Source organism: Leuresthes tenuis, unplaced genomic scaffold (assembly GCF_036924035.1).
Source record: "Leuresthes tenuis unplaced genomic scaffold, fLeuTen1.0.hap1 SCAF_6, whole genome shotgun sequence".
NCBI classification, from domain to species: Eukaryota; Metazoa; Chordata; class Actinopteri; order Atheriniformes; family Atherinopsidae; genus Leuresthes; species Leuresthes tenuis.
Genome location: NW_027325360.1, coordinates 33,924,608 through 33,940,817, shown reverse-complemented (window position 1 = coordinate 33,940,817; position 16,210 = coordinate 33,924,608). Strand labels below are relative to the sequence as shown.

Genomic DNA, 16,210 nt, shown 5'->3' with positions numbered 1-16,210 from the left:
CTGTACAGATGGCATGATACAAGATTTCACTGTGACAAAAACCTACAGTACAGTCAAATAATAAATAGTGAATACACTCGAGTCTGTTTTACCTCACATCTGTTGTCCTGAGACAGAAACGGTTCACATGTAAAAACAGTTCATAAGATAAGATAAGAATGATAAGATAAGAATATATTGATCCTCACTGTGCCATCAGCTATAACTGTTTTATATAAATACGAGCTGTCAATAGATGTGGATATTTTCATGTATATATACCACATAAACAGGTGAATTCTACAGCCTGCATAGGTCATCTTTGGGGAATGTGGACAGAAAACTTCCTTGTAGCTGCTGGGCGGAGACTCCTTATGAGGCTAGTTTCTCGTTTGCACTTCAGCATCGACAGCAGGTACAGAGAGGCTGAAGGAACTCTAACCAACTTCACATTCTGGAAAAAGTGGTAAGTGTGTATACATGTCAAAGATTTATGGCATTTCTTTGGGAGACTATTCATCTTGTGTATACACAACTGAACAGCCTGGATTGACAGACACTGGAAAAGCCACAAGGAAGTAAATTTTCTGTAGAATGGAAAAGATTAGAATCAAGATAGTTTGCCAGTAGCTTTTTCTTCCCTTTTTCATTTTTTTTATTTAGTTTTTTTTTTAACATGATTTCAGAAAATTGCAATACATTCTGAGTTTTGTGGATTACATTTATTCATATCTCTTACATGCGCACTCTCATCTTTCTGCCAGGAATTTCTTCAGCTCCTCTTCTATTGCTTTTTTTTAATGCATGACATATTTGATACATGATACATAATATGAACAAATACATAATACATATATTCCGTGTGTCACATACCATATTTTGGTACTAAGCTATATAAATACTGTTGTCAGCATTTGAAGATTTTTTTATACTTAAGGATTTTACATTGACTGACCATTTACACTTAATGATGGTATAAATGCTTACGTACTGCATATTGCTGTGACTTTACATGTTTCCATTGTAATATTGAAATTTTTTGTCTTATTATCATAAGACAATTTGGAAATGTTTGTTTTTTGGCTCCCACTATAATTGTGGGGTATAATGCCAGTGTCAATAAAAACAAGCCTTAAAGTAGAATAATGTTAAAGAACCTATCAAAAATAAACATATTCTTATGTACTATATGTTATGAACAAACATGCTCTTTTCTCTTTACATTTTTCATGGACTTGAATGTGGTGTATGTGTGAAATCAATATTTGTGAGAATTCTATATGCATAATATATATATTCAACGTATTCTCATGAAAGGGTTCGTATGGAAACGTACGAAAAGTTAGGTACAGATTTTCGTGCATTATTCTACAAAGATCCAATGACACAATCGACAGTGCGCATGTGCAGTTCCTTCAGTGAACAATGGCTTCTATTCGTTTCAGCTATTGAACACGCCCCTTTCCTTTGGTGACACAGAGTGGCAGGAATCATGTCTAAATTGGCATATTTTTATGTTTTCATAACATAGCTTTTCTCACGACATAAACGTACATGTTAGGGTTATACTTTTTCAGTTGAAGAATGCACAGATATTTGTTTTTTAAACCCTAATTTTGCAACTCTGACCCTAACCCAGAAGCATGATATAAAAACTACAATTTGTACTAAACTGCCATACACAGTGGCAGGCAGCGCCATATGTTTTGTAGTTCAAAGGGGTGTCCTCTAAACTGTGGCCAGGAAACTTTCAGACTTATTATAGGTTTTGGGGTTGGGAAGCACATCTGTTTGGTTAGATTTGATCTTGCTCATAGTTAAAGGGGTAAAGCCTTCAAAAGTGTCTCAGGTTCAAGGTTCAAAGGTCACCTCAGAGGTGCAGGAGCTGCCCACAATTTTCATATTGACATATGTTACTCCCTGGGTCAAGACCTTTCCAGTGATGTCTTCACTTTTGTCCTACCCCAAAGTTTAATTATCATCTTGCTCCAAGGCCCTTTGAGGTGTGCATTCTCAGAACCTTATTAAGACCAAGCTGGATGAATTATTTCAAACATGTTTTAAGGGGTAGTTAGTGGTCACATGTTCAAAATACTGACTTCTGCTTAATACACTGTCAGACTTTTAAATTTGGACTAAATTTGGAGACGGTTTTCCCCATAATTTACAATGAGTTTCACATTATATTTCTAATTACCTAATATGGCCAATTATACCTACTGAAGGGATTTCCGTACACTTAGTGTTTCTTAACATCTTGCAGTAAATTCAGCCGGCCTGGGTCTCATTTTATTGGCTCCACCCTGTCCAAACTGTGTTTGTTTAGCTCCAAACAGAACTACTACGAGTGTGTGGTGTCTGTAGCTGTTTATTTGTTAGAGCACCTATTTAATGATCATTTGTATCTGTTTTATCCCTTATCATATGTGTCTGTTTTGATTTATTTATCCATGTTTCCTTATTTATTGGCAAAATTAACTGCACTGATCTCCAAACGGTGGATCTGTGAAACACAATTTAATTTTTATGTGACACAGAAGAATGACTAATAAAACCTATCTTTATTTAGTTTTATATATGTATATTTATATATTTGTTCATATATTAGTTGTCTGTAAATACATCTTCCTGTAAATATAATTATTCCGGCTCTCTCCATTCGCCTTGGCGCTCTGAGTCGATGCAGAAGCAGAAGATGTCAGTGGGCAGTGATCTTTCAGGGTGCGCCATTGTTCATCCAAAACAACTTATTTCTCCACTGCCTGCGTGTATTTCCTTTATAGCGTGTTTCAGCAGCGAAGCCAGAACAAAAGCAAATTAAAAAGCAGCCTATGGTGATTAACGTGACGTTTACGGAAGCTACAGCGATAGTAGCGTCCTTAGTAACCACCATAGCAACGGTCAAAACAAAAATAAACTTTACAGGTTAATAACTAACAAACTAAAGCTTGCATACATTCCCTGAAGGAAGTTTGTAAAAATAAAAAGTAAATTTTTCGCTTTCACCGACGTATTATAATGTCGAAACTATTTTAAAATGTTTATCATCCTCTGTGAATAAAAGGCACGTGAGAGTTGTGCAACACACACGAACACACACACACACACAGCTACATTAGAGTTATGGTTCCACAACAACGCTAACGTCCCGTAGGTTTTATCTTACCACAAAAGATTAAAGTTGACCATTGACCTACCAAAATACCCTAAAGTTATACAACAACATTATACAGCAACAAAAGCGCCATGAGATGTAAACAAAGTTTTTCATTTATTGCATTTATTGTAACAACGTCATTTCACTCAACGACATGACGTTCCAACTTCTGATCATTAATCATCTCAAGTAATTCAACATGTCCATTTATCTTTAAACGTTCGTAGTACGTGTTTATGTAGAGGGAACAACAACATGAATCCGACAGTCATTTTGCGCTGTTTCGACAGTGTTTCTGAATTCCCGACATTCCCTGAACACACCACAATGACGACGTGACATGGGCGGGACTGGACGTCCAGTCCAGGCCGCAGCCGTTACCCTCTCCCGTCTATACAAGCGCGATTTACTGGGGCTTCCTGCAGTTCTCTTCCTTAACGGTAGGCTTCGCTGCTGAGACAATAACGCCCCGCTACCTCAAGAATAGTTTCGGAATAAGTCGTAGAGGAAGTAGAAAACTCATAAACAAATGTAACTACACAGTGAACATCTATTTTACACTTTTAGGCCATGCTTTATGTTAAAGTAACATTTACAATGGTTTTGCCTTTTTGGATTTTGATAGGTCCTCCAGAGGCCTATAGAGACGGACGTACTTGCACGTACGCTTCCTTGCATCTCTGTTTTTCCAAACACGCCCTTTGCGCAGGTTGCGCAACGTTAACAGTTTCATTTAAACTTTATTGTTAAAAAACGCAACAGATCCCACAAGCATACAAATTGTCCTGAAATATACATGCTGCTAACTACGTATACACATGTTTGTCATTATCAAGGCATCCTGCGTTCATTTGGTGTGCATCCTCAGAAATGATTGTTACGCATATACCTTACAATATGTAGGTGGGACAATGTAGGGTGAGATGCGTGAATGCGAGATGAAACAGTATATTTCAAGCATGTAGGAATGATAAATAAAATTGTACAGAATCAAAAGCCTTGAAAAAGTCTAGAAAGAACAAAAAACTAGGAATAACTAAATTAGTCTCAAATTAATCTTATATTATTGGAAGTGTGTCTATTAGGTATCCTGTTGCTATCCTGATGATATCACTTTTTTTTATTCTTCTGGAGAAAACTAAGGCTAAAATTTTATTGTCATTATTTAATAAACTTTGGGAACAAGGGTAATTAAGCCTTGGTCATACTCCAAGGTAAAGTATTGGCATGAAATACAGGAAGGGTGCCATCTGCTGGGGAAATCATTTATAAAATTCAGACCACCAACCATCGGTACCTGGAGTTTTGTTATCCTTTAAAAGTACTATACTATTACAGATTTCTATAAGGGATATGGCAAGATGACATAAATCCTTATCTGACCAATCCAGCTGAGGAGCGTTCTTTAAAGAATTGTGAAATGATAAAGCGTCACTTCCAGAGTTATGGGTACAAGCTTTTGAAAAAATTAGAACAAAAATTAAAAATAATTTTCTGGTCATCAGATATAGTTTGTTTAATTTTTAAATAATTTATATTATTATTCTATTTTTTGGTATTGTTTCAGACGGAATAAGTATGAGGAGACTGTTCTCCTTGTTCTAGCCATTGTTTCCAAGACCTAATAAAAGTTCCTTCAGCTTTTCTCTTATTTATCTTGTCTAAGTTCTCCTACAAATTAAACCGTTCTATTTTCTACTCTTTTGTTACAGTGTCTGGTGAGATTGTCTGGTGTAATGTTTTGTTATTCTAATTTTCCATTTCTTGCCAGGTTACTCCCAAATTTTCTTAGGTATTTCTTTCCCAGTTTGTCCTAATAGATTTCTCCACTTTATCTTTGTTGAGGAATTGTGCTATTAGCTGAGAGTTTTTTGCCTTCACTTCCTCAAACTTAAGAAGAGGTTTGCTTACAGCCACCATCCATGAATAATATAATATAGATGTAACTGACTTTATGATCACTTAAGGGACGGAGAAGAATATTTACTGACATATCTTGTTCTTTAAGTTTTCTTGAAACCAACCAGAAGTCTGAGCGTGATAACATTGTATTTTCTCTATTACTCCAAGTGAGTGATACTGCATCTGGACATTTTACTCCATGTCTATTAAATCACATCTTTCCATAAAATGCTTATACAGTAGATGTTTGGGAAAGTAGTTATTCAATGCTTAAGTCATTTTTCCATGTCAAAGATTAATTGGATATTCTCTGAATATGAATTGTACTCAAACACATTAAAAATAATCAGTATAGACTTGTTGTATTTGACTACTTCACAGATGAAATGCCCTTTTGGGATCAGTGTCTGTTTGTAAAATACCACTTTTAAGTTTATATTTTATCATAAAATTTAAAAGACTTCTTTATGTCTGATCATATCCTTTATTTTGCTGTGCTCCAGTCTTTCCTACCCAAAATGCTTTACAGTGATTTACTGCGGATGTGGAATGAGTCCGTTGTGGCCGTGGATGCCGGCGACTGGCAAGGAGCCCTGGCAAAACTTCAGCAGATCAGTGAACCCACTTCTCGCATACTGTTTAATGCTGCCTCAGCTCATATGGCCTTGGGACAATTGGATATGGCTTTGAAGGTTAGTATTTGAAATTAAACAAATTTAATTTAATTTAATTAAGTTTAAAATAATCTTATGAATAACAATTAACCACAAATACTGTGTATATCAGTGGCTATCAGCACTTGTAAACCAATAACACAGACCTTCTCTCTATTGACGCTTCCTCTGCATGCTCCAGACCTGGTTTAGGAATACCAACTAATCCTTACGCTCCCTTTCCACATACATGTGCTCAAAAGCAAATCAATTCTCTCCCTACATTCTCTCACATTACATTTTACATTGGTCATATGCCAAACGGTTAGGTTTAGGGTACAAATATAGGGATTTATGTCATTATCTCACAGCACATAACATGAATTCTTTCTTTTGTCTGCTAATTTGTACTCCCCCTCAATAGCAATTACGAAAATGAGGGTCCTCAAACTATGGTCTTGAAAATGCAGCCTCCGGTTTTGCATAAATCTCATTTTCCCATTGATGAATATCAGAGAAGCAAGTACAAACTCATTCAGGGTATGAAATAAGCCAAAATTATGGATCCTATGCTCTCAAAGTCTAGATTAATTTTAAAACCAGTGAATGATACCATGTGCACGTTGTGGTGCGTCAAGAGCAGCTTATAGTGGCAGGGATCAAATATACCAGCTACTGGGATAGCATAGCATAGTGGTATGATTGCCACCATTCATGTGGGAGACCTGGGTCCAAATCTCCTACATGAAAGGTACTACCTCCAGTAGAGGTCCCTAGGCAAGACCCCTTACCCTACTTGTAAGTTGCTTTGGATAAAAGGGTATGCCAAATGCATAAACATAAAAATGTCCCAGTGTTCTGTCTCTCCCTGATGCTCTGTAAAACTTTTAAATATATATATGCATGCCATGTATATATATATATATATATATATATATATATATATATATATATATATATATATATATATATATATATATATATATATATATATATATATATATATTACAGTAGACAATAAGTGATGAGTCTTACTATCTTGCCATTTGCAAATTGACAAGTGATTGTCAACAGTGCCATTTTCATTAAAATTTAATGAATATATCCCATTTGTTCTTTCCTCTTTTCTGTCCATACCAGTTGTCACTGTCAAATGAAGACCAGAGACCAGAAAATATATGTCCATAGATTAATTACTTAATAAATTTAACAATATTAAAACATTTATTGAAAATATTTGGATAGAAAACATATGTATATGTATAAAAAGTAAAAATACAAACGTAAAATGTAACTTGGATTACTGGCACAGTTTTGATCAGTTTAAACACACACATGCAAAGAAGAAAAAAGTGGTCTCCGGTAGATTTAAAATAACTTGAACACATAGCAAAGAAAAAGTTATGTAAATTATCAGCGCAAAGCTGCAAGAAGCCCCTAGAAGGTTTCAAGGCATATCAAGAGACTTTTTTTTTTATACTGATTATTTCAAGTTGCTGCTGTTGAAGTATATATGTTTGCATGTGAATTTAATGAATAACACCTTAATATTTATAAATAAAAGAAAAAATAAAAGATAAATAAAAATGAGGAAAAGTAAAGTAAAAATAATTTGAAAAAACTGTACAAAAATGGGAGGTGTAACAGAGAGACTGGCATGCTTTTAATATCCAGAAATAACCATAAATGTAATGGAGTGCTGTGTTTGTAGCAACAACACCCCAACTGTGCAACAACTGAGGTGATGATGTTGGCAGGGGGCTACCAAAATAACAGGGTTATAAAAACTGTGTTTTTGACAGTGCTCCAAGCATGTCCATTTTGTTTGGTGGGACCTTATATTCCACATTATAATTGAGTGAAGAGATCATTTAAACGTCTTCCTAATTTCTCTCTATTTTTCTCCTGCCCTACATCAAATTCCTGAACTAGTCTTTTAAACTTGTAGGGGACTTGGGCTCTTATTTTATCAGTTAGTTGTGCTTTTAAAAGCAATTAGCTGCTCCCATCTTTAAACAACTCTCTCAATAGCATGGTTATTCATCACAACTGGTTCTCAAGTATCAGCAGAAATCAAGTAGCACACACGTTTAAAAAAAGGCTGTGTAAGTCTGGTATATTGATATATAATTAACTATAACTGAATGATTTAAGTGGAAAATTAAATGAAAGCACATGATGATGTCTTCATCTACTTATCCTGAACCTTGTCCCCACTGTGATGTCCAGTCTTTAGATCTCACCGTTGCTAAGGATGAACGCCTTGCTGTTGGCTTCTTCCAGAGGGCAGCAGTGATGATGCAGATTGACAGGTAAGACTTGCAGCCCAGGGATAGGTTATCTGAATAGATCTTATAACCTTTTCAACCAATGTCACACAAAGGTCACAAACAAAAAGAAAGTATTTAGAATTCTCTCAGGACAATTAGTGCTCCTACATCCTCTAACTTCTGATTGTAAGACTGGATTTATCTGTCTCTTCTATCATGGAGGACTGAAACAGCCATAATCCAAAATAAAAACAAAAATATATAAATGGCTAAATAAATAAGTTTTGATGATAATAAATGCTCTTAAAATAAATAAAAATAATGTATGCTTTAATTCTGTTTATCCGTGTCAATGTTCCAGATTAGATGAGGCACTCTCAGACTGTATCTGGGCACAGAAGCATATGAGAGGCAATACTGTTATTGACTACAGACAGCTGGGACTAAGATTCAAACTCTTCAGCTGGCAGGTCAGACGTTCACCCTAACACACCACATACTCATGCACCATACATTTACATTCTAACTCTGCACATGATAATAATAGATAGATAGATAGATAGATAGATAGATAGATAGATAGATAGATAGATAGATAGATAGATAGATAGATAGATAGATAGATAGATAGATAGATAGATAGATAGATAGATAGATAGATAGATAGATAGATAGATAGATAGGCCAAACTTTCCACTTGCCACTATGCAGTCAGAGTGTGCCATTCTCCTGGCAACCGCCAAACCAAGACTAGTCTATCACATTGCCAGGCGTCTCCACTGCTCTACAGTCCAGTGACGGCATGCTTTACACCACGCATCCGACGCATCCGTTACCATGGAAACCCATTCCATGAAGCTCTCTTCGCACTGTTCTTGAGCTAATCTGAAGGCCACATGAAGTTTGGAGGTCTGTAGCGATCGACTCTGCAGAAAGTTGGTGACATTTTACGTGACCTACCTTTTTGTGGCTGAGTTGCTGTCGTTCCCAATTGCTTCCACTTTGTTATAATACCACTGACAGCTGACTGTGGAATATTTAGTAGTGACAAAATTTCATGACTGGACTTGTTACACAGGTGGCATCCAATCAGGTACCACGGGGCGGCTGTAGCTCAGGAGGAAGAGCAGTCGCCCACCAATCGGAGGGTCGGTGGTTCGACTCTGGTCTACACTGAACCCCACGTTGCCTCCCAGTGTATCATTGGGGTATGAATGATTAGAAAAAGCACGTAGTTAAGTATCTTAAGACGTGCTGTATGAATGTGTGTGAGTGGGGTGGCATGTAGTGAAGCGCTTTGAGTGGTCAGTTAGACTAGAAAAGCACTGTACAAGTCCATTTACCATTACCACGCTGGAATTCACTGAGCTCCTGAGAGCGAGTCATTCTTTCACAGATGTTGTAGAAGCAGTTTGCATGCTGAGGATTGCGCGCTTGAATTTGCGCTTTATCAATGAATCAATGAATGATGATCCAAATTTGTACAATAAAAATATCCAATTTACCAGATCAAATGCTTTTTCTGCGTTGAGACAGATGATTGTGGTTTCGAAATTGTTAATGGTAGAATAGTCTATAATATTAATCTGTTTGTTAGTGACCTGTTTGGTAAGGATTTATAATGAAAGGGGTTATTTTTTTTCTAATCGTCTAACAAGAGCTTTGCAAACTGAGATCTACATTTACAAATGATATTGGGCGCTAGCTGGATGGAAGTGTGGGGTCTTTGCCTGGTTTTAAAAGTAGGATAATGTTAGCAGAGTTCATGTTTGGTTGTAATCTGTTATTCTTCTTAATTTCAGATATCATTTTATGAAATGGTGCCAAAACAGTCCAAAATTCTTTGTAGAACTCGGCTGAAAAACCATATATGCCCTCCAACGCACAAAAATATCTGGATGTATCAATGTGTGCGCACGCATGAATCCAAGCACATTTCCTTTGTACATCCCAGTCAGCGTGGAATTGGGTACCCGACTCTTCCCTGTCCACGCCCCTATTTAAATATGAAAATAATATTGCAATTAGCCCTGCACCTGCGATTCCTCTCTCTCGGAAAATCAGAAAATAAAGAAAAAAGAATGAGTAAGACGGAAAAAAGAAGAACTTAACGGAAAGTGAGATGGAGGTGGTACTTTCTGAAGTGAAGGCCCGCAAAAATGTGCTCTTTGGCACGCTGTCCTATGATATAAGCAGCAAACGTAAGTGGAGTGGGTGGGAGAGCGTGAGCGAGGCCTTTAATGCTGTGAGGTCTGAGAAGCACACACAAGCAGAAGTGAAAAAGAAGCGATCCGATATTAAGGTGGATGTGAAGCGGAGACTGGCTGCCCACCGCCGAAGTGTGGCCAAAACAGGCGGGGGGGCTGTTTGAACAGAGTCGGCACAGCTATGGGTGACACTGCTCTCTCAGAGATGGTGGGTGTGGGAGTGTGGGTGACTCTGATTACCCCCAAGGTAAATACCTATATTTGTGTAACTCACAACAAACGTGTTCATACAGTAACCTAGAGGAGAAGTGCGCCGGGGAAAAGGTGAGGCTGATTAAGACATTTCATACTTTACGCACGGGGTTATTAACATTTGCAAACAGAGACGATCAGGGGCTTGTTAGAAAGATCTTAAGCTGTTGTTTAACCAGCACCGACATGCAAGTCTTTGTACATGAGGCCCCAGATCTTTTTACACCACTCTGGTGTGGCCAGTTGCATTTTAGGAAAGAAAAACAGCAACAGTGGATTACAAAGCCTAAAAGGAATGAGTAACGACAAGCTTCCTAGAAATGTAGTGGAATTGAAAGTACAATATTTGTCTTTGAAATGTAGTCGAGTTAAAGTCACAAGTTTCTGAAAAAACAAATACTCAAGTAAAGTACAGATACTCAAATCTGTACAGATACAGTATTCAAGTAAATGTACTCCGTTACTGTCCACCACTGGACAAATGGGCATCAAAGTTGTCGATGGACAAGAGAATATGAGCTCCAGGTGAGTCCACATTGCTGCAGAGAAAGCTTTGGATGCCGCTGGAGTGACTGTGTTGGATTTCCTCAAGACAATCTGCTCAAAACACGAGTTAATGTACTCCTTTAAGAAATGCAAGAAATTCAGTCACTGCAGAATCCTCACCAACCCTTCATGCCTTGCCACAGAGAGTTAAGTTTGGTTTTGCCTCATAGTCATGTTCCGTTCCGTTTCGTTTCATAGTTAAGTATTTTTGATCCGGCTCTGCCGCGCTTTGTTTTTTCCTTTGCTCCCTGTTCTTGTAAATAAACCTTTTGATTTTGGAAAAGAGCTGCATCTGGGTCCTACCTCTCCATCGATCGTGACAGTTCCAGAGTGTTTGGTACGGAGAAATATATCATTAGAAAAATAAATGATTTGCTTTTAAATAGTTTTAGATAAGTTGGCAGAGTTTTACAAACAATGAAATGTTTATTTCTCGCAGTACTACGGCATTGCTTACCCGTCTCTGGAATTAAAATTAATTAAAATGAATAAAAACAAACAACAGCCTAGATAAGTTAAAAGATACATAAGACACATAAGAAAAGAAATGTTTTTAACCTGGATTTAAAAATGTCTACATTTGGTGACAGTTTAATCTTAACACAGGCTTTTACATTAGAAACATTGGAACTTCTCTTCATATTTTTAAGCAATGCCTTTGGTTGAGCTTTTGGAGATTGTGTCCTTTCTCCTAACATTCAAGACATTGATCTACTAAAGAAAGTTATAAACTTGTTCACGAGAACTGTTAGAAAGGAAGGAAAACTGCACACTTTTCTTTAGCCACAAACTTTATGTCTGCATTGGCCACCATTTTGGTCTCTGTGGTTGTGTTATCATAAAAAGGTCCGCCCCCCTGATTAGCATGAGGCAGAAATGCACTGAGGAGTGTAAAACGAGAGACAGGGAAATGTTATAAGAAAACTTACATAAATACAGCGAGAAAATGCACTGGGGAAATAACAGGGAAGTAAATATAATCTTTTCATAAAATCTATAAATAAAATAAATTGGAAATGTATGACAGTCAATAGAATAAATAAATTGTTTTAAGGAAATAAATAGATCAATTCAAAGTATGGAAAAACAATTCAGAAATAAATACAGCAATAACAAATTAACAAAGAAATTGAATCAATTTCAGTTAAAAAAAAAAAGTATTTATTTAACATATTGATTATTTGATTTATTCAAGTAGCATTTGTTATCCATCAATCCATCTTCTATACCTGCTTAATCCAATTTAGGGTTGCAGGGGGGCTGAAGCCTATCCCAGCTGTCATTGGGTGAGAGGCAGGGTACACCCTGGACAGGTTGCCAGTCCATCACAGGGCCACACAGAGATAAACAAGATAAACAACCATCCACGCTCACACCCACTCCTAGAGACAATTTAGAGTCACCAATTGACCTGACATGCATGTTTTTGGACGGTGCAAGAAAGTCGGAGTACCTGAAGAGAACCTATGCATATATGGGGAGAACTCCACACAGAAAGTCCTCAGCTGGGATTCTAACCTGAAACCCTTTGCTGTAAGGTGATGGTGTGCATGTGTAGAATAATAAATAATATATGGCTGTGTGAATGAATGAATGGGAAACTTCATTCTGCTTTCCGCTGAATCCGTGTGATGTTTGTTATTGCTTATTGCGCTACAATCAGTGTCCCTCCTCTGTATTCTGTTTAAAAAAAAACATTTTCTTAGTAAAAGATTGCTGTTAGTTCTTAATCATTATCATTTGAACCAAAGGTTCTGCTGTGCTGCCATCATTTGTCCACTTAAAAGAGTAAACATTTAAAATATAATCCATACTGAACTCAAACATCAGAAAGATAGCTTGTTCATTTTTATGATACAGAAAAGGAGAAACAGTGCACCCTGCTACATTTCTCCGATAATGTTATTCTTCAAGGAGGAAAAACTGGAATAAACCTCTCTTAATTTAAAACACGGCTCCAACAGAAACCTTTATTTTACAGACATGTCACCCTGATAAATACTGGAACAGTAATGCTGCTACTCTGAGTTCAGGACTATGGAAGAATTATATTCCTCAATCAAAACTGCAGTGCAAGGGGGGTTCCAAAACCAGGAAAAAAAGTTTGGCAAGACAAAAAGAAAAAAAAAATCATAAAAAAAGAAGAATCATATCATCTCTCATACTGCCAAGTACTATTTCCTGTAGAAAATTCTGCTATAATTGAGAATTGAGACTTTTCATTAACCTTACAATTAAATAGATATTAGTTGAATTTATAATTGTAATGTGTCCCCTAGGTATTACATAATGCAGCAGCTGTGTACTGTCGGATGGGCCAGTGGGAACAAGGCAGGGAGGTTCTGCTGTCAGCCTCCCAGGACAGAGGAACAGGACGCAGAGGAAACATAGAGTTGGCTTTGGACAACATTGAAGTGAGTGTTGCAACCTTTATTTCACACTGGAAAGTACTTATGACTTGTAAAGTCACAAAAATACAATGTGCATCAGAGTTTGTAAGATGGTATAGCCCCATTGTCCCCATAACCAAAGAACAACAGGTAGTAGTAGTGACAATGACAATTCTGGTTGAGGATGAAATGCATACTTAGAAATACAGAGAAGTTAAGTATGCAGCTTAGCCACAGCCAAGAGGCAGATGGGGCTCAGCTGATAGACTGATCTATTTGATCCCCAGTCCATCTAAGGGTGAAATAAAATTACTTACTTTTTTAAAAACTTTTATTCCAAAGGATCATTATTATCAGAAGCTGTCATAGTTTTAACATGCACTAAGCCTTGGCAGCCTCACTCTCATCCTCATGCTGCTCCATTGGCTACCAGTCAAGTCCCACATCTCTTCCAAAGTTCTCCTCACGTAAAAGTCACTCCATGCACTTTCACCTCAATATCTTCCTGATATCCTCTGTCCCGATGCTTCTCATATACTGGATGTAGACTGGATTGTATTAAAAGCATTGAAGAGGTCACAGAACATGATTCTGACTATGTTTGCGGCTTTGTCCAGATTGCAGTGGGCTTGCTAAAGCAGGTACACAATGGCATTTTCAGTACTAAACCCATGACCATAGGCAAACTGTAGTGGGTTCTACAGGGGGGTCACTTGTTTACTAAGGTAAGCTAATAGTAGTCTCTCTAGGACTTGGTGTGAGATGCAACTGGTCTGTTATCGAGGGCAGATGGATGAGATTTTTTTAAGAATGAGAATTAGGCAGGGTATTTCACACTGCATTGGAGTTTTTTCCTGACTCAGGTTGAGGTTGAATAGGTGCTATAAAATCCCACATAGCTATTCTGCACAGGCCTTGATGATCCTTGGGCTGACCCCATAAAGATGTATAGTCTGATTCCATTTCAGCCACATTATTATCTCCAGCAATTTCTTCACCCGACTGCTGACAGGGGGTGAGGGGAGGCAGAGGAGATCTTAATGTGTCCTGATGTGGTATGTTGTTGAAGCTGTGTTATGTACCATGATGGAGATACAGGGTGACATTATGGAGGTGTGACAGGGAAGGGTGTGAGGTCTGTGTTGCTGGAGGTAGGTGGAGAGCATGAGTGTTGTTCTGAACTGAAAGTATTGAAATACATGTTGAGATCATTGGCTCGTTCCAGACTGCCCTTAGTAAAGGTCTCCTTTCATCTTAAAACCTGTGTACTTTTTCATCCCTGACGACACATCTCACACATTGTTCTGCTGTGAGAGTGGGGAAAAATGGCTGGAAAAATCTAACCTGCTACATTCTAGCTTTTTCCTATGCCCATCCTTGTTCTCTGTTATCTTCTTTTTCAGCCGTTTTTGAACAGCTCTCAAAAAGTCTCTTTTTCTGATTGCTTTCTTCTTCATGCTCAGCAGCTTTTTCAGGTCAGTGGTGATCCAGGGTTTATTACCGGGGAAGCCACCACCTCACTGTCCTTATGGGAACAATATCCTGTATATAGAATTTAATGTGACTGTGACTTTGACAAAGATTTGACTAATTTTAACCATTAACAAGACCAACCTGACAAACATGAAAGATGGTGAGGATCTGGCAAAAACTACGACAAACTTACTGAATACTGAGAAACCTGATGAGTGAATGGAAAGCAGCTGTGAAGATTGGACACAGGTGAGTGAGAGAAACTAATGACATGAACATGGAGACTGAGGAACCTGAGTGAGAATGTTACACAAGAAACCTAGATGACTGAAAACAAGACTAAAACACCCTAATGAAAACCAACCCTAATGGGATGAGTGAATGGAAAGCAGCTGTGAAGATTGGACACAGGTGAGTGAGAGAAAAACTAATGACATGAACATGGAGGCTGAGGAACCTGAGAATGTGACACAAGAAACCTACATGACTGAAAACAAGACTAAAACATCCTAATGAAAACCAACCACCAAGGTTGAAAAGAAACAAAACACAAAACCCACATATATATGTCTCTAAAGATCTATATATATATATATATATATATATATATATAAAACAAAGAAATTGTACACTCTGCCATAATGCCCATTTCTAGTCTCTGTCTCTTTCTAGTCATGTTGTGAAAACTGCTGTACTTAGTGTGCCTAAGTACAGTAGGTTTCACAACATGTTCCAGTCTAGTATCCTGGAAATAAAATATTTTGTAAATAACTAGCCAATCTACACTAAACAACTAAGCAACTACAACTACACTAAAGAAAACTTCCCCTCTACATTTAGGAGAGAAATCATCTGGAACTGACTCAAGTCCAAAGACTCTTTCTTCTTTGGAATAAGAACGCCTCCTGCCCAACAACGTGCTCTAGGAATAAACTGTTTCTCCCAAACTATTCTTAATTGCCTCCACAAAAACTTTAGGATATCAGGTGCACTTTTATAAACCTGGTAGGGGACTCCATTTGGCTCTGGGGCCGACAAAGCTTTTGCATGCCTGAGTACCTCCTCAACCCCCTTCCACCTACGTGGTCTAACATCCATCTTATGAGCCATCTCTTCTAATGGTGGCATGTCAGGTGGAAGGCTTACTACTCTATACTGCTCAATGTCAGTTACCAGGGGACTCAGGACACAGATGCAGGGTCTTTTCGGATTCCAAGTGGGTTTTATTTTCAAACAAAGCACAGCAAGGCAGGGCGATCTCCAGGCAGAGCAAAGTAAAGGGCTATGAAAACCTAAGCGCTCTCCTCAGTAACTACGGCAGAGGACAAAGTTGAAAGTTGAAAGTTACAAATCATAAATCTTGCCACGCTGGGAGGAAAAC

The 16,210-nt window shown here is 37.7% G+C and overlaps 1 protein-coding gene across 2 annotated transcripts in view; it reads left to right on the top strand.

Moving 5' to 3' along the window:
* The first annotated feature begins 346 nt into the window (after positions 1-346).
* The window catches only part of LOC140310310 (neutrophil cytosol factor 2-like), a 38,180-nt gene continuing 22,316 nt past the window's right edge, over positions 347-16,210 (top strand). For both annotated transcript variants that reach the window (XM_072388585.1, XM_072388584.1), the window contains exons 1-5: positions 347-445; positions 5,542-5,730; positions 7,921-8,003; positions 8,323-8,431; positions 13,246-13,380. In XM_072388585.1, the coding sequence (XP_072244686.1) occupies positions 5,557-5,730; positions 7,921-8,003; positions 8,323-8,431; positions 13,246-13,380 (501 nt within the window). In that variant the 5' untranslated portion in view covers positions 347-445; positions 5,542-5,556. The remainder of the gene's footprint in view (positions 446-5,541; positions 5,731-7,920; positions 8,004-8,322; positions 8,432-13,245; positions 13,381-16,210) is intronic.